Source organism: Salvelinus namaycush, chromosome 2 (genome assembly GCF_016432855.1).
Source record: "Salvelinus namaycush isolate Seneca chromosome 2, SaNama_1.0, whole genome shotgun sequence".
In the NCBI taxonomy this organism is placed as follows: Eukaryota; Metazoa; Chordata; class Actinopteri; order Salmoniformes; family Salmonidae; genus Salvelinus; species Salvelinus namaycush.
In genome coordinates, this window is record NC_052308.1 from 12,516,466 (window position 1) to 12,543,834 (window position 27,369).

Below are 27,369 nucleotides of genomic sequence, written 5' to 3' on the forward strand. Positions count from 1 at the left end.
CACCCTGGAGGTTTATGTGGATTTGCGGCGGTAGATGTTATCTGGTAATTCCAAAAACTGGCACGGGCTTTGTTTCCTTTGTGAAACTATCTTACCAAACCAGCAATGACTGTTAAAAGAGAGCAGAATAGTATGGTAGTATGGTGGCATTGGAGACATGCAATATCCCCAAACTGACATGTTAACATTTTTAAACAGTTTGGCCTAGATTCAATCCGTAGCACCAAAGATCCAGACTCTAGCGTAATTTAAATGCAATGTTCCCACGTTAGCGGAGAATGTATTCACAGTAAATGCTGCATATGACGGCTAAATCTAAAATGACCTTTAAATAATGAAAATAACGCTGTAAGGTGGATCTTCCGCGGTACGGCTCGGTTCTAGTCCTTAGAGCAGGGGTGTCAAACTCATTCCACGGAGGGCCTAGTGTCTGCAGGTTTTTGGTTTTTCCTTTCAATAAAGCCCTAGACAACCAGGTGTGGGGAGTTCCTAACTAATTAGTGATGTTAATTCATCAATCAAGTACAAGGGAGGAGCGAAAACCCGCAGACACTCGGCCCCCCGTGGAATGAGTTTGACACCTGTGCCTTAGAGTGTGGTTGCTATGGGTGGATCAAGTTCTTTATTCAGGAGTTTTTATTTATATATGAAACCAATTCCCAATACAACTTTATAAAACACATTTTACTTCATAATCCAAAAATACAAATCATACAAAAAAAAAAATAATAATTTCTAAAGATATCACATTGGTTCCTGACTACATGTCACTGCACTTCTCTGGTGTGGCTCAGTTAGTTGAGCATTGCGCTTGCAACGCCAGGGTAGTAGTAACCACAAGGTTTCAAGGGAAATTCCGGCCAGTGACACATGAGACCCAGGAAATTAACTACTTGGTCATTCCGGGTTCAACACGCAAGCCAAAGACTCCACAGTGCAATAGGCTGATGGCCCATTGTTATATTTACAAACATTCTTGACTTGCACAAGGGGAGTCATACTGGGCTGTAGACCATCGCAGCGCTGCACTTTGAACTGTTTGACGCTTCAGGGGCTTTTGCTCATTAGATTATTGCATACAGGTTTTGATTGCTCACTCTGTAATCCGGAGTGTGTCATATTTTTTCTTTGCCCAGAGCATGCGGGTCACATATATGTCACCACGGTAACCAATGTCACTGCTCCAGCAGTACTCAGGAGACAGCACTCTACTGGGCTTATGGAGCCACAGGTACTTGTTGAGGTGACTCTCATCATGCCACAGAGCCTCCACCTGGTTCTCCTTGTCCTCCATGATGGTCTGGTAACAGGTCTCCGTCATATTTTTCACTGTCTGCCACGAGCCTCCAAACACAGCAGCATGATAGTAGAAGTCCCCAGTCTCCATGTAGGCCCTGGACCTGGGGTTGCGGTCGTAGGTGTACAGGCTCTGTGGTCGGTGGTAGTAGTAGGCGTGGAGCAGAGCCACAGAGTCTCCCAGAGCCTCTGAGCCGAACCGACCCACAAACACCTGGTCCACGTCAAAGCAGAAGACGTAGCGGCTGTATCGGCGAATCTGTGACTCAATGGCGTCTGCAATGGCCCTCATACGCATCATGGAGATGTCCTGCCAGCGAGAGTGTCTCTGCACCCTCACAACTTTCAGGCTCCGCCCAGGACCGAGCTGGATGTTTGGTACCCTCTCGGGAACATCCGTAAACACATAGTATGTCACAGGTAAAGCCACCATAAAGTGACGCTCAGCGGACAAAAGGAATGCCTCCAGGTAGGCATCTAGATACCTTGGGATGGGAAGGAGTAAAACCTCAAGTTTAAGAATAGCATCTCCAAATATGCTGCTTACAGTAAGTGACAGAAGTGTTTCATAAGAATTAATAAGTTGCTCGAAAAAAATTGGTCACCGAAAAGAAAAACCGACCTGCCCACAGCGAATACAGTGAGAGAGACAGAGGAATGGTTCCTCCTGTGCTCCTGGTCGTAATGATCTGGGTCAAACATCCCATCCCAGATCACAGGGGCTCCCCAGTCAGTGCAGGTCTGAACATCACCTCTGGACCTGGTAGGAACAGAGAGCCCAGCTAGCACATAATGTTTCTTAGAGCTTGGTGAGAGCGTGGTTGACCTATGGCTATTTTGCATACATTGGGAATGTTCTCAAATAGTTCAGAGAATGTTTAGAAACAAGCTTATTCTGTGGGAACTTCAATACTTCAGCATAACGTTTCCTACAGTTGTACTTATTGTTCTATTTAAAGTCATGTTCTCCTATTGTTCTGAGAACGTTCAGAAACAACGTTCTTCTGTGGGCATGTTAGTATTCAGCATAATATTTTCTGAAGGTTTCCTCTAGGTTCTATTTTAAGCCATGTTCTCAGAACATTGAGAACTTTCCATAAAAACAACAAAACATTAGTAACGTTCAAAGTATGTTCTAAGAATGTTAAAAATATACATTCCGTTCTGTGTCAAAACTCTATCCTCGATCTTGTTAAATGTTTCAGATGTGTTTTCCACGCCCACTAATTGGTCACACCTGATCTTAATGTGTGCTTGTTTCCTTTGAAATTTTGTCTGTTTGAATAGACTAAAATGAACAGCTTTGTATGAGTAAAAAAACAAAAACATGTCACACCATCTCCATCCAGGTGGCACAGTGGACTAATTCCATGGAACAGAAGATCATAGGTTTGAATCTCAAAATGGTTTGAATCCACAAATCATGATTGCATGATTAATGCCTAAGCAAAAACTTTTTATATATGTTTAAAGGAAGATTTTCACAAACCTCCAAATGACCTTCACATTTCATTCAAAACATTTAGAGAATGTTCTCAATGTTATTTAATTACCTTCAAATAACCTATAATTTCAGTTCTCAGAACGTTAATAAAACCTCCCAGGTAAACTTTCAGGGAACCACAGTAAAATGATCAGAACCTCTCTGCAACCTAAATATGCAGACGACACAACAGTAGTGGGTTTGATTACCAACAATGACAAGACAGCCTACAGGGAGGAGGTGAGGGCACTCAGACAACCTCTCACTCAACATCAACAAAACAAAGGAGATGATCGTGGACTTCAGGAAACAGCAGAGGGAGCACCCCCCCACCCCCATCCACATCGACGGGACAGTAGTGGAAAAGGTGGAAAGTTTTAAGTTCCTCGGCGTACACGTCACAGACAAACTGAAATGGTCCATTCACACAGACAGTGTGGTGAAGAAGGCGCAACAGTGCCTCTTCAACCTCAGGAGGCTGAAGAAATTTGGCTTGGCACCTAAAACTTTTACAGATGCACAATCAAGAGCCTCCTGTCAGGCTGTATCGCCGCCTGGTACGGCAACTGCACCACCCACAACTGCAGGGCTCTCCAGAGGGTGGTGCGTTCTTCCCACGCATCATCGTGGGGAAAACTACCTGCCCTCCAGGACACCTAAAGCACCCAATGTCACAGGATGGTCAAAAAGATCATCAAGGATAACAACCACCCGAGCCACTGCCTGTTCACCTCACGATCATCAAGAAGGCGAGGTCAGTACAGGTGCATCAAAGCTGGGACCGAGAGACTGAAAAACAGCTTCTATCTCAAGGCCAACAGTAGGCAGCTTCCACACGGTTATGTAACCCTGCACCTTAGAGACTGCTGTCCCATATACATAGACTTGAAATCACTGGCCACTTCAATAATGGAACACTGGTCACTTAAATAATGTTTACATATTTTTGCTTTACTCATCTCATATGTACAGTTGAAGTCGGAATTTTACATACACCTTAGCTAAATACATTTTAATCCAAGTAAAAATTCCCTGTCTTAGGTCAGTTAGGATCACCACTTTATTTTAAGAATGTGAAATGTCAGAATAATAGTAGAGAGAATTATATATTTCAGCTTTTATTTCTTTCATTACATTCCCAGTGGGTCAGAAGTTTACATACACTTAATTAGTATTTGGTAGCGTTGCCTTTAAATTGTTTAACTTGGGTCAAACATTTCAGGTAGCCTTCCACAAGCTTCCCACAATAAGTTGGGTGAATTTTGGCCCATTCCTCCTGACAGAGCTGGTGTAACAGTCAGGTTTGTAGGCCTCCTTGCTCGCACATACTTTTTCAGATCTGCTCACATATTTTCTATGGGATTGAGGTCAGGGCTTTGTGTTGGCCACTCCAATACCTTGACATTGCTGTCCTTAAGCCATTTTGCCACAACTTTGGAAGTATGCTTGGGATCATTGTCCATTTGGAAGACCCATTTGTGACCAAGCTTTAACTTCCTGACTGATGTCTTAAATTGTTCCTCCAATAGACCACAATTTTCATTCCTCATGACGCCATCTATTTTCTGAAGCGCACCAGTCCTAACTGCAGCAAAGCACCCTCACAACATGATGCTGCCACCCACATGCTTCACGGTTGGGATAGTGTTCTTCGGCTTGCAAGCCTCCCCCTTTTTCCTCCAAACATAACAGTTGTCATTATGGCCAAACAGTTATATTTTTGTTTCATCAGACCAGACGACATTTCTCCAAAAAGTATGATCATTGTCCATATGTGCAGTTGCAAACCATAGTCTGGCTTTTTTATGGTGGTTTTGGAGCAGTGGCTTCTTCCTTGCTGAGCGGCCTTTCAGGTTATGTTGATACAGGACTCGTTTTACTGTAGATATAGATACTTTTCTACCCGTTTCCTCCAGCATCTTCACAAGGTCCTTTGCTGTTGTTCTGGGATTGATTTGCACTTTTCACACCAAAGTACGTTCATCTCTAGGAGACAGAATACGTCTCCTTCCTGAGCGGTATGATGGCTGCGTGGTCCCATGGTGTTTATACTTGCGTACTATTGTTTGTACGGATGAACGTGGTACCTTCAGGCGTTTGGAAAATGCTCCCAAGGATGAACCAGACTTGTGGAGGTCTAGGCTGATTTTTATTTATTTTCCCATGATGTCAAGCACTGAGGCACTGAGTTTGAAGGTAGGCCTTGAAATACATCCACAGGTACACCTCCAATTGACTCAAATGATGTCAGTCTATCAGAAGCTTCTAAAGCCGACATAAACAGCTTGGAAAATTACAAGAAATTAAAAGGCACAGTCAACTTAGTGTATGTAAACTTCTGACCCACTGGAATTGTGATACTGTGAATTATAAGTGAAATAATCTGTCTGTAAACAATTGTTGAAAAAATGTATTGTGTCATACACAAAGTTGATGTCCTAACCGACTTGTCAAAACTATACAGTAGTTTGTTAACAAGAAATGTGTGGAGTGGTTGAAAAACTAGATTTAATGACTCCAACCTATGTGTATGCCCAGACGGCATCCACAGCCGATTCCTCAGAGCATGCGCAGACCAGCAGGCTGGTGTGTTTAAGGACATATTCAATCAATCCTTATCCCAGTCTGCTGTTCCCACATGCTTCAAGAGGGCCACCATTGTTCCTGTTCCCAAGAAAGCGAAGGTAACTGAGCTAAACGACTATCGCCCCATAGCACTCACTTCCGTCATCATGAAGTGCTTTGAGAGACTAGTCAAGGACCATATCACCTCCATCCTACCTGACAACCTAGACCCACTCCAATTTGCTTACCGCCCCAATAGATCCACAGAATCGCAATCACACTGCACACTGCCCAAACCCATCTGAACAAGAGGAATACCTATGTAAGAATGCTGTTCATCGACTACAGCTCAGCATTTAACATCATAATACCCTCCAAACTCATCATTAAGCTTGAGACCCTGGGTCTCGACCCCGCTCTGTGCAACTGGGTCCTGGACCTCCTGACGGGCCACCCACAGGTGGTGAGGGTAGGTAACATCTCCACCCCGCTGATCCTCAACACTGGGGCCCCACAAGGGTGCATTCTCAGCCCTCTCCTGTACTCCCTGTTCACCCATGACTGCGTGGCCATGCACGCCTCCAACTCAATCATCAAGTTTGCAGACGACACTACAGTGTAGGCTTGATTACCAACAACGACGAGACGGCCTACAGGGAGGAGGTGAGGGCCCTCGGAGTGTGGTGTCAGGAAAATAACCTCACACTCAACGTCAACAAAACAAAGGAGATGATTGTGGACTTCAGGAAACAGCAGAGGGAGCACCCCCCTATCCACATCAACGGGACAGTAGTGGAGAGGGTGGAAAGTTTGAAGTTCCTCTGCGTACACATCACGGACAAACTGAAATGGTCCACCCACACAGACAGTGTGGTGAAGAAGGCGCAGCAGCGCCTCAGCAACCTCAGGAGGCTGAAGAAATTCGGCTTGTCACCAAAAACACTCACAAATTTTTACAGATGCACAATCGAGAGTATCCTGTCGGGCTGTATCACCGCCTGGTACAGGCAACTGCTCCGCCCACAACCGTAAGGCTCTCCAGAGGTTAGTGAGGTCTGCACAACGCATCACCCGGGGCAAACTACCTGCCCTCCAGGACACCTACACCACCCGATGTCACAGGAAGGCCATAAAGATCATCAAGGACAACAACCACCCGAGTCACTGCCTGTTCACCCCGCTATCATCCAGAAGGCGAGGTCAGTACAGGTGCATCAAAGCGGGGACCATCAGACTGTTAAACAGCCATCACTAACATTGAGTGGCTGCTGCCAACATATTGACTTATCTCTAGCAACTTTAATAATGAAAAAATGTGTGTAATAAATATCACTAGCCACTTTAAACAATGCCACTTTATATAATGTTTACATACCTTACATTACTCATCTCATATGTATATACTGTACTTTATACCATCTACCGCATCTTGCCTATGCCGTTCGGCCATCGCTCATTCATATATTTTTATGTACATTTTCTTATTCATTCCTTTACACTTGTGTGTGTATAAAGGTAGTTGTGATATTGGTAGGTTAGATTACTTGTTAGATATTACTGCATTGACGGAACTAGAAGCACAAGCATTTTGCTACACTTGCATTAACATCTTCTAACCATGTGTATGTGACAAATAAAATTTGATTTGATGTAAACTTCCAACTTCTACTGTATATACTGTATTCTACTATATTTAGTCAATGCCACTCCAACATAGCTTATACTAATATTTATATATTCCTGAATTCCATTAGTTTACTTTTAGGTTGTGAATTGTTATATATTACGGCACTGTTGAAGCCAGAAACACAAGCATTTCGCTACACCCGCAATAACATCTGCTAAACATGTATATGTCACAAATAACATTTTGATTTGATAATTTTCCTGGGAGGTTATGTTAATGCTCTGAGAACGGAAATGTTATGCTATTTGGAAGTTTGTCCTTAACTTTCACTGAGGCACTACATCGCAGTGCTTGAGGCGTCTCTACAAACCCAGGTTCGATCCAAGGCTGTGTCACAACCAGACGTGATCGGGAGTCCCATAGAGTGGCGCACAACTGGCCCAGCGTTGTTAGGGAAGGGTTTGGCCGGGGGGCCTTTATTTGGCTCATCGCGCTCCAGCGTTTCTATTTCCTATATGAGGATTCTAGAAAATTGCAATGAAAATCTGTTGCCAATTGGATGGAAACCTAGCTACTGCTAGCTAATTTTGGGTTCACTTTTTTGAACTCCAAGCACAGATAAGACTTCTCATATTTTTTTTACTATTTGGTCTTTGGACCAATCACATCAGATATTTTTCAGAGCTAATCTAATTGGTGAAAATACCAATTAGTAAAAAAATATTTTTTTAAACAATAAGAATTGGGCTTCTTGTGTAAACGCAGCCTGAGAAATGTATTTATTTAGACATTAAACATGCATGTATTTTTTTGTGACAGCATCAGTGAGATTTAAACCTATAATCTTCTGTTCTCTATCCATGGAATTAGTCCACTGTGGCACCAGGATGAACATACCAATTACATTTTTATGCATATAAAGCTGTTCATTTTAGTCTATTCAAACAGACCCCATTTCAAAGAAAACAAGAACGCATTAACATCAGGTGGGGACAATTAGTGGGAGCGGCCAACACACCTAAACACACACACTTAACAAGATAGCGCAGGGGTATTCAACTCTTACTCTACGAGGTCCGGCGCTTGCTGACACCTGGTGTCCCAGGTCTAAATCAATCCCTGGTTGGAGGGGATTCATGAAAAAAAGGAACTGGCTTTGAGGTCCAGAGTTGAGTTTGAGGGAGATAGAGGATAGAGAGTGTTTAGGTGATGCTGAGAACGGAATGTATAAGTTTTAAATACAATTCTTAGAACGTTCTCTGACAGTTAATATAGTTTATGGGATGTTTTCTTCATGTTCTCAGAAAAAATTGGTAACATGACTTTAAATGGAAACCTATAGGAAAATGTATGCTGAAGTACTGAAATTCCTACAGAAGAATGTTGTTAATGATCATTTTCTGAAGAATGAGAAAATTCCCAATGTCAGTTGGAGATAAGGTGGCTGCAACGAGATAGGCAGCGCCATTGAGGCAACCTCCATTTTGATTTAGTCAATTTTCTTAACGATTGGTTGATCCCTCCTGATGACCCGGTTGGACAGGACTTCAATAGGGTCACCAAGAGGGATCAGCCAATGAAGTTGGAAGTCCTGCCCAGTTGACTACATTAAAATGGTGGAAGCCCTCAATGTCAATGCCCAGTCTAATATGGCATTTTGGTCCCTAGAGACCTCTATCATGCTCTATGGAACCTCATAGAAGGAAGTATTTGTGGTGAAGAACTGCAGTGAGCTTAGCCCCATACTTTTACCAATAAAAAAACCATTAAAACAATCTTTAGATTTCATTGTCAGACTCCAACACAATATAAATAAAAGTAATGGCATGCTCTGAACATGATTAATATAAAAACAAAATGTCCTACCAAAGGTCTAGGGAAGCATCTATACTATTCCCCAGCTTCAGCTTCTCTCCAGGGGCTAGATGACATCGGTTCATGGGGATTAAGCCCTCCAAGTACCTACAACACAACAACATGCTGGGTCAACTTACACAACTCTTTCTGTTTCTATGTTAAATGTATGGATAGTTTCCAGTGACTGAATTCATATAGAACAGCCCTATGGTCCTTCTCCCTAAACTTATGCTGCACAACACGAAGCTAACAATTGGCATAGGGGAACTGAATGATTCAACTGAAATATGTCTCACATTTAACCCACCCCTCTGAAACACTGAATCATGGTGCTTTCATTTGGAAAATACACACCTTATTGATGTAGGTATGAAGTAGGCTATGAAGAGCAGCACAGAGGCACATCCTGCACATGTTAATATACGCTTTTCCTTGTACAATACTCTGTGGGATAATAGACAAAAACATTACGTCAAAAGGTGCGATAGGAGGTCAATGCAAACACTGTAAATCATTGACCCCAACCTTGTGAACGTTTAATTTATTGTCATCAATGTTATTAGTTAATGGGTTATGAGAGGGACTTCATTTAAAATATATATATAAAATAAACCTCATGACACATGTTTGTTAACATTTAGGCCTAATATTTGAGTTTGGATTAGCATGGTCCCAGTCAAGGTGTTTTTTTTTTTTATACCCCAAAATGAAGTATAAATAAATAAATATAAATAACTGGTCATTTCCTTTATGTTAAATTGAGTCTATTAACATTGATGACATTGCTTCATCACAGAAGCCATACCTCATTTCCAGGCACGCACTTTTTTTCCAAAGTCTGTTTCAGATGGTGAAACGAATATGCTGAGGGAATTAAATATACATTGTTAAGGTGAAAACCAAACGAATGTTATTCTGACAATGATGTACAGCTCATCATACAGATAATTATTTCCTTGAATTTAGGGTAATAAAATGTACTTCATTAAATAGCCTAAATGTATCATACATCTGTGATTCTAAAGTAGCCTAAATACAGTAGGGTAATATTAAATCAAATGCAATGGACTGCAAACTGTCTTTAAGGCACTAATATCATGAACATATAAATTAGACAGCGTTTACACAAATTCAAAACAGCAACAATGTCATCATGTGTAGGTGGAAATGTTGTCGCCTACCTGCTTTGCTTGTTAGAACACCTAGCTGGTTGACGCGTCTATAAAACACTTAATCTCAACAGAAGTAGTTTCCTGTATTTTGCGAGGAGGGAATGATTTACACCCAAAACATGGAAGGAGAGAATCAACCCAACACCACCATCTGATCATGCGTCGGTTTGTTGAGAACTCATTTGACCTGTTAGCGTTTTTCGTCATTAATCTTGTTCTGGGGGCAGCTCTGCAGAGTGGTCACTATCCGACACAGCCACAAAGTCATAAAATCACATTTTAAACTTAACCACAATGCTAACCCTAATATGTAATTAAATTACATTTTGTTTTCATGAACAATATAGCCAACTTTGATCTTGTAGCTGGCCAATCAAAAGTGGATAGCGCTCAGTTCTGCCTCCAGGACAAGACTCGTGACAATAAACGTTGATTTGCGAGATTGCCTTTCGAGGTTATGACGCTATATAACAGAGCAGAAAAGGAAAATAAACAACAACATGCAAAACCCGACTGTGAGATATAAAAATACCAAATCGCAGTGGTGAACATCACCAGGTGTGTATCATAGACCAATTTCAAATGCTTAATGTCATCCAAAGGTAATACAATGGTCTTATACCAGTCTGTTTGGGGCATGAAAAGGCATTTGGGAATATTTTCATGCAGGTGTATGAGGTGACCACACCTTACTGCAGTTAAAACTTTCCACAGGTAACTGAAAAGTATGGTATCATAGGCCTATTTGAAATAAGTGTGTTTGCCAAGGAACAACAGTTGATAACAAGAACCTCTACAGGTTTTGAACTTTAATCAAATCAAAGCACATTATATTTGTCACATGCAGATGGTTAGCAGATGTTAATGCGAGTGTAGCAAAATGCTTGTGCTTCTATTCTGGCAGTGCCGTAATATCTAACAATTCCCCAACTACCTAATACACACACATCTAAAGGGGTGAATGATAATATGTACATGTAAGTATTTGGATGAGCGATGGCCAAGCGGCATAGGCAAGGTGCAATAGATGGTTTAACATACAGTGAATAAACATGTTATATGAGTAATGTAAGATATGTAAACATTATTAAAGTGGCATTATTTAGAGTGCATTGTGTAAAGTGACTAGTGATCCATTTATTGAAGTGGCCAGTGATTGAGTCTCAATGTAGGCAGCAGCCTCTCTGAGTTAGTGATTGCTGTTTAGCAGTCTGATGGCCTTGAGATAGAAGCTGTTTTTCAGTCACTCTGTCCCAGCTTTGATGCACCTGTACTGACCTTTCTGGATGGTAGCGGTTTTAACAGGCAGTGGCTCGGGTGGTTGATGTCCTTGATGATCTTTTTGGCCTTCCTGTGACATCGGGTGCTGTAGGTGTCATGGAGGGCAGGTAGTTTGGAGAGCCTTGCGGTTGAGGGCGGTGCAGTTGCCATACCAGTCTGTGATACAGCCCGACAGGATGCTCTCGATTGTGTGTAACAGTATAACTTTACGTCGTCCCCTCGCCCCGACACGGGCGCGAACCAGGGACCCTCTGCACACATCAACAACTGACACCCACGAAGCGTCGTTACCCATCGCTCCACAAAAGCCGCGGCCCTTGCAGAGCAAGGGGCAACACTACATCTAGGTTTCAGAGCAAGTGACGTAACTGATTGAAACGCTACTAGCGCGTACCCGCTAACTAGCTAGCCATTTCACATCCGTTACATGTGCATCTGTAAAAGCTTGCTAGGGTTTTGGGTGACAAGCTAAATTTCTTCAGGCTCCTGAGGTTGAAGAGGCACCGTTGCGCCTTCCCTCACCACACTGTCTGTGTGGGTGGACCATTTCAGTTTGTCTGTGATGTGTTCCCCGAGGAACTTCAAACTTTCCACCTTCTCCACTGCTGTCCCTTCGATGTGGATAGGGGGGTGCTCCCTCTGCTGTTTCCTGAAGTCCACGATCATCTCCTTTGTTTTGTTGACGTTGAGTGAGAGGTTGTTTTCCTGACACCACACTCCGAGGGCCTTCACCTCCTCCCTGTAGGCTGTCTCATCGTTGTTGGTAATCAAGCCTACTACTGTTGTGTTGTCTGCAAACTTGATGATTGAATTGGATGTGTGCATGGCCACGCAGTCGTGGGTGAACAGGGATTACAGGAGGGGGCTGAGCACGCACCCTTGTGGGGCCCCAGTGTTGAGGGTCAGCGATGTGGAGATGTTGTTTCATACCTTCACCACCGGGGGGTGGCCCGTCAAAGTTCAGGACCCAATTACACAGGGTGGGGTTGAGACCCAGGGCCTCCAGCTTGATGATGAGCTTGGAGGGTGTTGAATGCTGAGCTTTAGTTAATGAACAGCATTCTTACATAGGTATTCCTTTTGTCCAGATGGGATAGGGCAGTGTGATGGCGATTTATACATTATTATGTAAGGACCTATTGGCCAATAAAAAGAATCCAAAATTATTGGAACACTTTCATACTTTTTGCTCATTCTTACACAGTCCATTATCTCTTAGTCTTGACTGTGTGTAATTCAGCCAATGTAACCTTGCATATGGTACCACAAATTTTAAAATTATTTATTTAACCTTTATTTAACTAGGGAAGTCATTGCAGGCAGCTCAGAGCAAATAAGTGTTGACTTTTGCCTCTGTATGCCCATTAAGATAATACTGCATCCCTATTAACACTCTGAATGAGGCAAGCCTGATGCTCTACTTTATTTTGAGAAACTCGTCAGCATGGTATGTGGATCCCTGCGCATGCCCTCTAATTTCTGTGATTGTTGCATCCTCTTCTTTCATCCTGTTCTCCTGTCTGAACCAAATGCATGTTGCACGTGTGATTACCTGACCATTTAAAATAAAATTAATGTACCCAGGTGTCTGTTTACTCTGTTTTAACGCCCTTTAACTTTCACCTTTCTCATCTTGGGGAATAGTTAATGGCTCACAACAGTGATCTTTCAAATGACTCAAATCAGAGAATTATTCGTCAAAATGTCTATTCCTGTAGACATATATGATAGATTCCTCTCCATGTTCAGTGGTGTGGTATGATCTCCTCCTCTCCCCAGGTTGAGCTGAGGCCGGGGTCAGGGCTCCATGAGGAGCGGGATTGGGAACTCCGCATATGTGGGAACTCCTTCAAGACTGTTGGAAAAGCATTCCAAGTGAAGCTGGTTGAGGGAATGCCAAGTGTATGCAAAGCTGTCATCAAGTCTAAGGGTGGTTACTTTGAAGAATCTAAAATACAATATATTGGTTACAGCATGATTCCATATGTTTTATGTCTTCACTATTATTCTACAATGTAGAAAATAATCCAAATAAAGAAAAACCCTTGAATGAGTAGGTGTGTACAAACTTTTGACTTGTCCTTGAGTTGTCGAGGTGTTGGAGGATGTAGTGAAGGCCCATGTTGACGGCGTTGGGCACAGACCTATTGGCTCTGCATGGGGTCGAGGAGGGCGTTGGTGGTGGTTTTGAGATGGACAAGGTGCTCAAAAGTTTTCATGATGACCAAGGTAAGTGCTACAGGTCTGTAGTTGTTCAGGCCAGTCACCCTTTTGTTTCTTCGGAACAGGGATGATGGTGGAGGATTTGAAACAGTCGCTACAGTGCATAGTTCCAGAGACTGATTGAATGTCAGTGAAAACATGGGAAAGCTGGTCAGCGCAGTGCTTTAGTGTGGCTGAGGAGACCCTTGAAGAGCTTGTTCACTTCCTGTTCTGTGTCCAGCTTGGGGAAGGCTGGACAGAGGGGGAGGTTGGGAGAGGGAAGGAGGGGTGACAGGGAAGAGACTAGTCAGGAGAGGGGTTGGAGAGGGTGGGGAGTGAGAGTGGAAGTAGATGGGATGGGGGGCAGGGTGGTGGGGGGGTGGAGCGTGTTGTCAGCTGAGGGGCAAGATGGCTGAGGTCTCTTTGTAATTCAAAACGACAGTAGAACTCGTTCAGCTGGTTTGGCAGTAGTGGGTCGTCTGGTGCCTTGGGGGGTCTTTGTTTGTAGTTTGTGATATGCTGGAGACCCTTCCAGACAGAAAAACAGTCGGTAGTGAATTGCTGTTATAGCCGCTCCTTTTAGCCACTTCAATCCCCTTGAGCAGCTGTTTAGCTGTTCTATAGGCCTCTTTGTTGTTGCTCCTATGTGCCACCTCTGGCTGAGCGCAGATCTCTGAGTTCAGCAGTGAACCAGGGTTTGTTGTTGAATTTGACAAAAGTTCTGGTTGGAATGCAGTTTTCAAATACACAGATTTCCCCTTCAGACCTTTTTGGTAGATGATATGGCTGCACTGTGAATGTTTATGTATATTTTCCTACATCCAATTACAACATTTCTATCAGTTTTATACCCCAAAGCATCTATTTTTGTAAGCGTTACTGTGCAATAGGAAGTAACTAAATGCACCAAAATGTCTCACATTTTCTACATTACATGTCATATGATACCTAAATGCTATTTATCAAGTTTATTCTGCTGATCTGAGTATTTGTATGTATATTGTAACAATTGTTGGTTCACTAATGTTTTTATTACCACTTTGTACCACCCTCACATAGATGTGGGCAATTGAATTATCACCTAGGCACCTGCATGAAAAAAACTATGGTTTAGCACATCTCTTGATGCTCTGATGAAGGAATAACTGCCATATGCGTTAGCATGCTGGCTGAAAATAAAAAGGTGAAATGAGGTGACGTCTTTTTGTCCTTTTTTTTAAAGAAACCTTTTGGAGTGTCGCCATTTCCCAATTTTTCTTGAACTTGGGATTTCATTTAGGTGTTTTCATCTTTAAAAATGTCCTAATCTTTGACCAAGTCTTTAGCTAGCTAGTGAATGACGATGCTAACTGTTAGCTAGCAAGTGTGATGAACTAGAGGGGAGACAGAGAGCTGGTTTCAAGCGCAGGGCGCAGCAGGTGTTTATTGCAAAGGACCACAGGAGGAGGCAGGTAGCTGGGTCCAGGGGCAGGCAGAAGGTCATACACAAGGGGTCCAAAATGGCAACAGTACAGGCAGGGAAAAGCTAGTAACAGTACCCCCCTCCACGGGCGGCTCTTGACGGCCTAGAAAGCTGAGCAGGTGCCCCGGGGGTGTGGAGCTGTGGTCCTTTTCAGTTAGAAGTTGTGGAAACCTAAGAAACAAAATGTGCTACCTGGGAGAGCTCTGAGTTTCTGAACAAACAAGTGTGTAGTATATGAAATCAGAGAGTTCAGGGAGACAAAGGGGGGTATAAGGGTAATTAACCCCTTTTTCTACAGACAGTGGAAGAGATGAAGCAGGGTTAACATGCTGTCAATGCTCAAGGCCCTTTTTAGTGCATTTGAATAATGCTGGACTTGTATACACAAAGCATGAGCAATTGATTTGACTGCTGGCTGACTGGCTAATTCTTCTCTTTGAGCTACATAGTGCATTTGGAAAGTATTCAGACCCCTTTATTCAATTTTTAAAAATTTGCTACAGTTTCAAAAAATCGGTTTCTGCTGTCATTATGGGGTGTTGTGTGTAGATTGATGAGGAAAACAAATATTTAAAACATTTTAGAATAAGACTAACGTAACAATGTGGGAAAAGTGAAGGGGTCTGAATAGTTTCCAAATGCACTGTACATACACTGAGTATACCAAACATTAGGAACACCTTCCTAATATTAAGTTGCACTCCCTTTTTGCCTTCAAAACAGACTCAATTCGTCGGGGCATGGACTCGACAAGGTGTCAAACGTTCCACAGGGACGCTGGCCAATGTTGACACCAATCCTTCCCACAGTTGCATCAAGTTGGCTGGATGTCATTGGGTGGAAGACCATTCTTGATACACACAGGAAACTGTTGAGTGTGAAAAACCCAGCAGCGCTGCAGTTCTTGACACAAATTGGCATGCCTGGCACCTACTACCATACCCCGTTCAAAAGGTACTTAAATATGATGTCTAGCCCATTCACTCTTTGAATGGCACACATACTCACATACCCATGTCTCAAGGCTTAAAAATCCTTCTTTAACCTGTCTCCTCCCCTTCATCTTCACTAATTGATGTGAATTTAGCAAGTGACATCAATAAGGGATCACAGCTTTCACCTGGATTCACCTGGTCGGTCTATGTCATGGAAAGAGCAGGTGTCCTTAAAGTTTTGTAGTCTCAGGTCTGAAAAACATACATCGCAGCTAGCACATTTGGTTCCTTGGAAGTGGTGGGAATGTACAGTACGAGTCAAAAGTTTGGACACACCTACTCATTCCAGGGTTTTTCTTTATTTTATTTTTTTTCTAAATTGCAGAATAATATTGAATCCATCAAATCTATGAAATAACACATATGGAATCATGTACTAACCAAAAAAGTATTCAATAAATCAAAGTATATTTTATGAGATTCTTCAAAGTAGCCTTTGCCTTGATGACAGCTTTGCACACGCTTGGTATTCTCTCAACCAGCTTCATGAGGTAGTCACCTGGAATGCATTTCAATTAATAGGTGTGCCTTGTTAAAAGTTCATTTGTGGAATTTCTTTCCTTCTTAATGCGTTTCAGACAATCAGTTGTGTTGTGACAAGGTAGGGGTGGTATACAGAAGATAGCCCTATTCGGTAAAAGACCAAGTCCACATTATGGCAAAAACAGCTCAAATAAGCAAAGAGAAATGACAGTCCATCATTACTTTAGGACATGAAGGTCAGTCAATCTGGAAAATTTCAAGAACTTTTAAAGTTTCTTCAAGTACAGTCGCAAAAACCATCAACCGCTATGATGAAACTGGCTCTCATGAGGACCGCCACAGGAAAGGAAGACCCAGAATTACCTCTGCTGCAGAGGATAAGTTCATTAGAGTAACAGCCTCAGAAATTGCAACCCAAATAAATGCTTCAGAGTTCAAGTAACAGATACATCTCAACATCAACTGTTCAGAGACTGTGTGAATCAGGCATTCATGGTCGAATTGCTGCAAAGAAACCACTACTAAAGGACACCAATAATAAGAAGAGACTTGCTTTGCCCAAGAAACACGAGCAATAGACATTAGACCGGTGGAAATCTGTCTTTTGGTCTGAGATTTTTGGTTCCAACCGCTGTGTCTTTGTGAGACGCAGAGTAGGTGAACGGAGGACCTCTGCATGTGTGGTTCCCATTGTGAAGCATGGAGGAGGAGGTGTGATGGTGCTTTGCTGGTGACATTGTCAATTATTTATTTAGAATTCAAGGCTCACTTAACCAGCATGGCTACCACAGCATTCTGCAGCAATATGCCATCCCATCTGGTTTGCACTATCATTTGATTTTCAACAGGACAATGACCCAACATACCTCCAGGCTGTGTAAGGGCTATTTGATCAAGGAGAGTGGTTGAGTGCTGCATCAGATGACCTGGCCTCCACAATTACCCGACCTCAACCCAATTGAGATTGTATATTTTTTTATTTTACCTTTATTTAACTAGGCAAGTCAGTTAAGCACAAATTCTTATTCACAATGACGGCCTATCCCGGCCAAACCCCGACGACGCTGGGCCATTTTTAGGTTTCAGGGAGGTTCTGAGAACGTTTTACTCTGGTTCCTTGACAAGATGGCGCCGACAGATAGGGCAGCTCTGCTTCTAGCACCTAAGCAACTTTGCAGTATTTCGTTTTTGTGTTTGTTATTTCTTACATTATTAGCCCAGGACATTTTTTGTGTCATTACATTCAATCCCGGAAATAACTTTTGGTTATCAGAGTGGCGGTAACTCGCCAGCATTACGACCGGGAATACGACTTTCCAAAATTGGATCCTTTGTTCGTAACCCCAGGGTAATTGAGCTGATAGAGGCTGATCCAAGACACCGCCGGCAGATATGGAGTATTTGGAGTGGACTTCTAGTCCGACTCAGGAGGCGCGCACACCATCCACCGCTTCCGAGTAGATTACTTGCTAATGTTCAGTCTCTGAATTATCAGGTAGACGAGCTCAGGGCGAGAATCTCCTTCCAGGGAGACATCAGGGATTGTAACATACTCTGTTTCACAGAAACATGACTCTCTCGGTATATACTGTTTTTGTCCATACAGCCAGCTGAGTTATCAGTATATTGCACAGACATAAACAAAGAACTCTTTGGGAAGAAAAAAAGGCGGGGGTGTATGTTTTCATTATTAACCCCTCATGGTGTGATTGTGATAACATACAGAAATTCAAGTCCCTTTGTTCACCCGACCTAAAATACGTCACAATCAAATGCCGACCCTATTACCTCCCAAGAGAATTCTCTTCGGTTATAGTCACAGTTGTGTATCTTCCCCCTCAAGCTGATACCACGATGGCCCTCAAAGAACTTCACTGGACTTTTTGCAAATTGGAAACCACATATCCTGGGGCCGGATTTGTTGTAGCTGGGGATTTTACCAAAGCTAATTTGAGGAAACGCCAAACGAAGTTCTACCAAAACATTGACTAGCACTCTCTCTGACAAAACAGACCACTGCTACTCAGCTTTTTGAAATGCCTACAAGGCCCACCCCCACCCATCCTTCAGCAAATCTGATCATGACTCCATTTTGCTCCTCCCTTCCTATAGGCAGAAACTCAAACAGGAAGTACCTGCGCTAAGGACTATTCAACGCTGGTCTGACCAATCGGAATCCACGCTTCAAGATTGTTTTGATTACGGGGACTGGGATATGTTCCGGGTAGCCTCTAAGAATAACATCGACAAATACACGGTGACTGAGTTTATCAGGAAATGTACAGGAGATGTTGTACCCACTTTGACTATTAAAACCTACCCTAACCAGAAACCGTGGATAGATGGCAGCATTCCCGCAAAACTGAAAGCGCGAAACTCCATATTTAACCATGGTAAGGTGACTGGGAATATGCCCAAATAGAAACAGTGTAGTTATGCCCTCCGTAAGGCAATCACAGGCAAAGCGTCAGTATAGAGACAAAGTGGAGTCGCAATTCACGAGAATTATGTGGCAGGGTCTACAGACAATCACGGACTACAAGGGGAAAACCAGCCACATCGCGGACACCGACGTCCTACGGACAAGCTAAACACCTTTTTCGCCCGCTTTGAAGACAACACAGTGCCAGCCCGCTACCAAGGACTGTGGGCTCTCCTTCTCCGTGGCCGACGTGAGTAAGACAAATAAGCGAGTTAACCCTCGCAGGGCTGCCTCACTTCTGTCATCATGGAGTGCTTTGAGAGGCTAGTTCATCATATCTACCTTACCCGACCGAAACCCTTCAATTTGCTTACCAAACCAATAGATCCACAGACGATGCAATCGCCATCACACTGCACACTGCCCTATCCCATCTGGACAAGAGGAATACCTATGTAAGAATGCTCATCATTGACTATAGCTCAGCATTCAACACCATAGTACCCTCCAAGCTCATCATTACGCTCGGAGCCCTGGGTCTGTGCAACTGGGTCCTGAACTTCCTGACGGGCCGCCTCCACGTGGCGAAAGTAGGAAACAACACCTACACTTCGTGATCTGTGCTCAGCCCCTCCTGTACTCCCTGTTCCCCCATGACTGCGTGGCCATGCACGACTCCAACTCAATCATCAAGTTTGCAGACGACACTACAGTAGTAGGCCTGATTACCAACAATGACGAGACAGCCTACAGAGAGGAGGTGAGGGCCCTGGGATTGTGGTGCCAGGAAAATAACCTCTCAGTCAATGTTGACAAAACAAAGGAGATGATTGTGGACTTCAGGAAACAGCAGAGGGAGCAGCCCCCTATCCACATCAACGGGACAGTAGTGGAGAGGGTGGAAAGTTTTAAGATCCTCGGCGTACACATCACGGACAAACTGAAATGGTCCACCCACACAGACAGTGTGGTGAAGAAGGCGCAGCAGCGCCTCAGCAACCTCAGGAGGCTGAAGAAATTCGGCTTGTCACCAAAAGCACTCACAAACTTTTACAGATGCACAATCGAGAGTATCCTGTCGGGCTGTATCACCGCCTGGTACAGGCAACTGCTCCGCCCACAACAGCAAGGCTCTCCAGAGGGTAGTGAGGTCTGCACAACGCATCACCCGGGGCAAACTACCTGCCCTCCAGGACACCTACACCACCCGATGTCACAGGAAGGCCAAAAAGACCATCAAGGACAACAACCACCCGAGCCACTGCCTGTTCACCCCGCTATCATCCAGAAGGCGAGGTCAGTACAGGTGCATCAAAGCGGGGACCATCAGACTGTTAAACAGCCATCACTAACATTGAGTGGCTGCTGCCAACATACTGACTTATCTCTAGCCACTTCAATAATGAAAAAATGTGTGTAATAAATATCACTAGCCACTTTAAACAATGCCACTTTATATAATGTTTACATACCTTACATTACTCATCTCATATGTATATACTGTACTCTATACCATCTACCGCATCTTGCCTATGCTGTTCGGCCATCGCTCATTCATATATTTTTATGAACATTTTCTTATTCATTCCTTTACACTTGTGTGTGTATAAGGTAGTTGTGATTTTGGTAGGTTAGATTACTTGTTAGATTTTACTGCATGGTCGGAACTAGAAGCACAAGCATTTTGCTACACTCGCATTCAATTAAATTTGATTTGATGTAAACTTCCGACTTCTACTGTATATACTGTATTCTACTATATTTAGTCAATGCCACTCCAACATAGCTTATCCTAATATTTATATATTTCTTAATTCCATTAGTTTACTTTTAGGTTGTGAATTGTTATATATTACGGCACTGTTGAAGCCAGAAACACAAGCATTTTGCTACACCCGCAATAACATCTGCTAAACATGTATATGTCACAAATAACATTTTGATTTGATAATTTTCCTGGGAGGTTATGTTAATGCTCTGAGAACGGAAATGTTATGCTATTTGGAAGTTTGTCCTTAACTTTCACTGAGGCACTACATCGCAGTGCTTGAGGCGTCTCTACAAACCCAGGTTCGATCCAAGGCTGTGTCACAACCAGACGTGATCGGGAGTCCCATAGAGTGGCGCACAACTGGCCCAGCGTTGTTAGGGAAGGGTTTGGCCGGGGGGCCTTTATTTGGCTCATTGCGCTCTAGCGTTTCTATTTCCTATATGAGGATTCTAGAAAATTGCAATGAAAATCTGTTGCCAGTTGGATGGAAACCTAGCTAATTTTGGGTTCACTTTTTTGAACTACAAGCACAGATAAGACACATGGGCTGCGTTTAGACAAGCAGCCCGATTCTCATATTTTTTTTAACTATTTGGTCTTTGGACCAATCACATCAGATCTTTTTCAGAGCTGATCTGATTGGTGAAAATACCAATTAGTAAAAAAAAAAAAGAAAGAAGAATTGGGCTTCTTGTGTAAACGCAGCCTGAGAAATGTATTTATTTAGACATTAAACATGTATGTATTTTTTTGTGACAGCATCAGTGAGATTTAAACCTATAATCTTCTGTTCTCTATCCATGGAATTAGTCCACTGTGGCACCAGGATGAACATACCAATTACATTTTTATGCATATAAAGCTGTTCATTTTAGTCTATTCAAACAGACCCCATTTCAAAGAAAACAAGAACGCATTAACATCAGGTGGGGACAATTAGTGGGAGCGGCCAACACACCTAAACACACACACTTAACAAGATAGCGCAGGGGTATTCAACTCTTACTCTACGAGGTCCGGCGCTTGCTGACACCTGGTGTCCCAGGTCTAAATCAATCCCTGGTTGGAGGGGATTCATGAAAAAAAGGAACTGGCTTTGAGGTCCAGAGTTGAGTTTGAGGGAGATAGAGGATAGAGAGTGTTTAGGTGATGCTGAGAACGGAATGTATAAGTTTTAAATACAATTCTTAGAACGTTCTCTGACAGTTAATATAGTTTATGGGATGTTTTCTTCATGTTCTCAGAAAAAATTGGTAACATGACTTTAAATGGAAACCTATAGGAAAATGTATGCTGAAGTACTGAAATTCCTACAGAAGAATGTTGTTAATGATCATTTTCTGAAGAATGAGAAAATTCCCAATGTCAGTTGGAGATAAGGTGGCTGCAACGAGATAGGCAGCGCCATTGAGGCAACCTCCATTTTGATTTAGTCAATTTTCTTAACGATTGGTTGATCCCTCCTGATGACCCGGTTGGACAGGACTTCAATAGGGTCACCAAGAGGGATCAGCCAATGAAGTTGGAAGTCCTGCCCAGTTGACTACATCTAATATGGCATTTTGGTCACTAGAGACCTCTATCATGCTCTATGGAACCTCATAGAAGGAAGTATTTGTGGTGAGGAATGTGCGGTGAGCTTAGCCCCATACTTTTACCAATAAAAAAAGCCATTAAAACGATCTTTAGATTTCATTGTCAGACTCCAACACAATATAAATAAAAGTAATGAACACAATAAAAGTAATGGCATGCTCTGAACATGATTAATATCAAAACAAAATGTCCTACCAAAGGTCTAGGGAAGCATCTATACTATTCCCCAGCTTCAGCTTCTCTCCAGGGGCTAGATGACATCGGTTCATGGGGATTAAGCCCTCCAAGTACCTACAACACAACAACATGCTGGGTCAACTTACACAACTCTTTCTGTTTCTATGTTAAATGTATGGATAGTTTCCAGTGACTGAATTCATATAGAACAGCCCTATGGTCCTTCTCCCTAAACTTATGCTGCACAACACGAAGCTAACAATTGGCATAGGGGAACTGAATGATTCAACTGAAATATGTCTCACATTTAACCCACCCCTCTGAAACACTGAATCATGGTGCTTTCATTTGGAAAATACACACCTTATTGATGTAGGTATGAAGTAGGCTATGAAGAGCAGCACAGAGGCACATCCTGCACATGTTAATATACGCTTTTCCTTGTACAATACTCTGTGGGATAATAGACAAAAACATTACGTCAAAAGGTGCGATAGGAAGTCAATGCAAACACTGTAAGGCCTATAGTTCCATTTTCACCTGAAAACACATCATAAAAGACCAGGATGTTTTTCATTCTCTTTTCAAGTATTTTCTGACAATGAAATCATTGACCCCAACATTGTGAACCTTTAATTTATTGTCATCAATGTTATTAGTTAATGGGTTATGAGAGGGACTTTATTTAAAAATATATATGTAAAAGAAACTTCATGAAACATGTTTGTTAACATTTTGGCATAATATATGAGTTTAGATTAGCATGGTTCCAGTCAAGGTGTTTTTTCATTTTTATTTTTAAAAATATTATTATTTTATTTATTTTTATTTTGCCTTTATTTAACCAGGACGGCCAGTTGAGAACAAGTTCTCATTTACAACTGCGACCTGGCCAAGATAAAGCAAAGCAGTGCGACACAAACAACACAGAGTTATCCCGTGGAATAAACAAACGTACAGTCAATAACACAATAAAAAAAGTCTATATACAGTGTGTGCAAATGGCATGAGGAGGTAAGGCAATAAATAGGCCATAGTAGTGAAGTAATTACAATTTAGGAAATGAACACTGGAGTGATAATGTGCAGGTGATGATGTGCAAGTAGAAATACTGGTGTGCAAAAGAGAAAAAAAGTAAATAAAAACAATATGGGGATGAGGTAGGTAGTTGGGTGTGCTATTTACAGATGGGCTATGTACAGCTGCAGCGATCGGTAAGCTGCTCAGATAGCTGATGCTCAAAGTTAGTGAGGGAGATAGAAGTCTCCAACTTCAGCAATTTTTGCAATTCATTCAAGTCATTGGCAGCAAAGAACTGGAAGGAAAGGTGGCCAAAGGAGGTGTTGGCTTTGGGGATGACCAGTAAGATATACCTGCTGGAGTGCGTGCTAAGGTGGGTGATGTTATGGTGACCAGTGAGCTGAGATAAGGCTGAGCTGTCACGAATATTACAGAAGGTGGCTCCCCTTCCCGTTCGGGTGGCGCTCGGCGGTCGTCGTCACCGGCCTACTAGCTGCCACCGATCCTTTTTTCCTTTGGTTTTGTCTAATTGTTTTCACCTGTTCATTGTTGGGTTGTCAGGGTGGTGTTATTTAAGTTCGTTTAGCCCGCTTATGTTTGTGCGGGCTTGTTTTCTGTATGGTTAGAGGTGTTGGTTGGGTTTTTCGCTGTCCGGATTATTTACCAGAGTGTACTTAAGTGGAGTTTATTACGCCTATGTTTGGCGTTACCCTTTGTACCTTTTTTGGTTGGACATTTAAAGCGTGTTTTTCCCCGTATCCTTTGCTCTCTGCGCCTGACTCCACACCCATTCACTCTTTGAACGTTACATGAGCTTTTCCTAGCAAAGACTTATAGATGACCTGGAGCGTGGGTCTGGCGACATATGTAGCGAGGGCCAACCGACTAGAGCATACAGGTCGCAGTGGTGGGTGGTATATGGGGCTTTGGTGACAAAACGAATGGCACTGTGATAGACTGCATCCAATTTGCTGAGTAGAGTGTTGGAGGTAAATGACATCGCTGAAGTCGAGGATCGGTAGGATAGTCAGTTTTACGAGGGTATGTTTGGCAACTTGAGTGAAGGAGGCTTTATTGCGAAATAGGAAGCCGATTCTAGATTTCATTTTGGATTGGAGATGTTTAATATGAGTCTGGAAGGAGAGTTTACAGTCTAGCCAAACACCTCGATATTTGTAGTTGTCCACATATTCTAAATCAGAACCGTCCAGAGTAGTGATGCTATTCGGGCGGGCAGTTGCGGGCAGTGATCGGTTGGAAAGCATGTATTTAGTTTTACTAGCGTTTAAGAGCAATTGGAGGCCACGGAGTGTTGTATGGCATTGAAGCTCGTTTGGAGGTTTGTTAACACAGTGTCCAAAGAAGGGCCAGATGTATACAGAATGGTATCGTCTGCGTAGATGTGAAGGATGATTTTGTTCTCTTTTAACATAAATATATGCCTTATAGAAGTAGGACATGTTAATCACAAAACATAGCGTGACTGCAGAAAAGTTGTTGTTGATCTAGGGTGTCGACTGTGCTAACCAGAAGGTTGAGACAAGATGGAAAAATGCTGAATAACAAGAAAACAGGAACTGAGGAATGTGTAGGGAAAATGCTGAATAACAAGAAAACAGGAACTGAGTAATGTATAGAAACCAACATCAGTTCAATCTTCACAAACAACATTCCGGACATTTGAATCCTGAGTGCTGTGTCTGGGCACCACCGATAGGCTAGCAAGTTTAAACCACGCTAAGCCTCTACTGTGACAGGCCAACTCTAAAGTTGGAACTACCACTGACACAGTATAAAAGAAGATGTCTGTACTATTTCAGTCAGTTCCCTGTTCTACCCTGCGTGGAGATACAGCGAACCCGTATATACGAAAATTGTATTTGCCATTTATTGTTTGCGTTAATTAAACATAATTAAAGAAAGTTAGCAGACCTTGCTTTTTATTTATCCTGATACCGGATTTGTTACACGCGGCGTTCACATAGAGGTGGATCAGGGAATCACCCGCAGCAAGAGTGACATTGTTGATATATACAGAGAAAAGAGTCGGCCTGAGAATTGAACCCTGTGGTACCCCCATAGAGACTGCCAGAGGTTCGGACAACAGGACCTCCGATTTGACACACTGAACTCTATCTGAGAAGTAGTTGGTGAACCAGTCGAGGCAGTCATTTGAGAAACCAAGGCTGTTGAGTCTACCGATAAGAATATGGTGATTGACAGAGTCAAAAGCCTTGGCCAGGTCAATGAAGACGGCTGCAGAGTACTGTCTTTTATTGATGGCGGTTATGATATCGTTTAGTACCTTGAGCGTGGCTGAGGTGCACCCGTGACCAGCTCGGAAACCGGATTGCACAGCGGAGAAGGTATGGTGGGATTCGAAATGGTCAGTGATCTGTTTGTTAACTTGGCTCTCAAACTTTAGAAAGGCAGGGCAGGCTGGATATAGGTCTATAACAGTTTGGGTCTAGTGTCACCCTCTTTGAAGAGGGGGATGACCGCGGCAGCTTTCCAATGTTTAGGGATCTCGGACGATACAAAAGAGAGGTTGAACCGACTGGTAATAGGGGTTGCAACAATGGCGGTGGATAATTTTAGAGAGGGTCCAGATTGTCTAGCCCAGCTGATTTGTACGGGTCCAGGTTTTGCAGCTTTTTCAGAACATCTGCTATCTGGATTTGGGTGAAGGAGAAGCTGGGGAGGCTTGGGCAAGTAGCTGCTGGGGGTGCGGAGCTGTTGGCCGGGGTTGGGGTAGCCAGGAGAAAAGCATGGCCAGCCATAGAGAAATGCTTATTGAAATTCTCTATTATTGTGGATTTATCGGTGGTGACAGTGTTTCCTAGCCTCAGTGCAGTGGGCAGCTGGGAGGAGGTGCTCTTATTCTCCATGGACTTTACAGTGTCCCAAAACTTTTGGGAGTTAGAGCTACAGGATGCAAATTTCTGTTTGAAAAAGCTAGCCTTTGCTTTCCTCACTGACTGTGTTCCTGACTTCCTTGAAAAGTTGCATATCACGGGGACTATTCGATGCTAGTGCTGTCCGCCACAGGATGTTTTTGTGCTGGTCGAGGGCAGTCAGGTCTGGAGTGAACCAAGGGCTATATCTGTTCTACATTTTTTTAAAGGGGCATGCTTATTTAAGATGGTGAGGAAATTACTTTTAAAGAACGACAAGGCATCCTCTACTGATGGGATGAGGTCAATATCCTTCCAGGATACCCGGCCAGGTCGATTAGAAAGGCCTGCTCGCAGAGGTGTTTTAGGGACTGTTTGACAGTGATGAGGGGTGGTCGTTTGACCTCGGACCCATAACGGATGCAGGCAATGAGGCAGTGATCGCTGGGATCCTGACTGAAAACAGCAGAGGTGTATTTGGAGGGCAAGATGGTCAGAATAATATCTATGAGGGTGCTCATGTTTACGGATTTAGGGTTGTACCTGGTGGGTTCCTTGATCATTTTTGTGAGATTGAGGGCATCTAGCTTAGATTGTAGGACTGCCGGGGTGTTAAGCATATTCCAGTTTAGGTCACCTAACAGAACGAATTCTGAAGATAGATGGGGGGCAATCAATTTACATATGGTGTCCAGGGCACAGCTGGGAGCTGAGGGGGGTCTATAACATTATTTTTTTTAATTAAAAGCTATAACTGTTTGGGCATAGACCTGGTAAGTATGACAGAACTTTGCAGGCTATCTCTGCAGTAGATTGCAACTCCTCCCACTTTGGCAGTTCTATCTTGATGGAAAATGTTGTAGTTGGGGATGGGAATCTTGGAATTTTTGGTAGCCTTCCTAAGCCAGGATTAGACACGGCAAGGACATCAGGGTTGGTGGAATGTGCTAAAGCAGTGAGTAAAACAAACTTAGGGAGGAGGCTTCTGATGTTAATATGCATGAAACCAAGGCTTTTACGGTTACAGAAATCAACAAATGAGAGCGCCTGGGGACACACGGGGCCT

General features: G+C 43.0%; 1 protein-coding gene across 1 annotated transcript; it reads right to left on the minus strand.

The window, feature by feature from the left end:
* Positions 1–1,093: 1,093 nt before the first annotated feature.
* Positions 1,094–8,911, minus strand: LOC120020412 (alpha-1,3-galactosyltransferase 2-like). Its single transcript, XM_038964059.1, has 3 exons — positions 8,838–8,911; positions 1,919–2,056; positions 1,094–1,781 (listed from the first exon to the last, which is right to left on the minus strand). Exons 1-3 carry the CDS (start codon positions 8,909–8,911, stop codon positions 1,094–1,096), a joined length of 900 nt encoding a protein of 299 aa, XP_038819987.1.
* Between the last annotated feature and the right edge of the window lie 18,458 nt (positions 8,912–27,369).

What these genes read in the sequence shown, in the direction of transcription:
- LOC120020412 (XM_038964059.1), bottom strand. Translation starts at nt 8,911, where the DNA reads ATGAACCGATGTCATCTAGCCCCTGGAGAGAAGCTGAAGCTGGGGAAT. An exon ending in GATGCTTCCCTAGACCTTTG is followed by an intron (nt 2,057 to 8,837) that starts GTAGGACATTTT and finishes TGTTCCTACCAG; the next exon opens with GTCCAGAGGTGATGTTCAGA. An exon ending in ACTGTATTCGCTGTGGGCAG is followed by an intron (nt 1,782 to 1,918) that starts GTCGGTTTTTCT and finishes TCCCATCCCAAG; the next exon opens with GTATCTAGATGCCTACCTGG.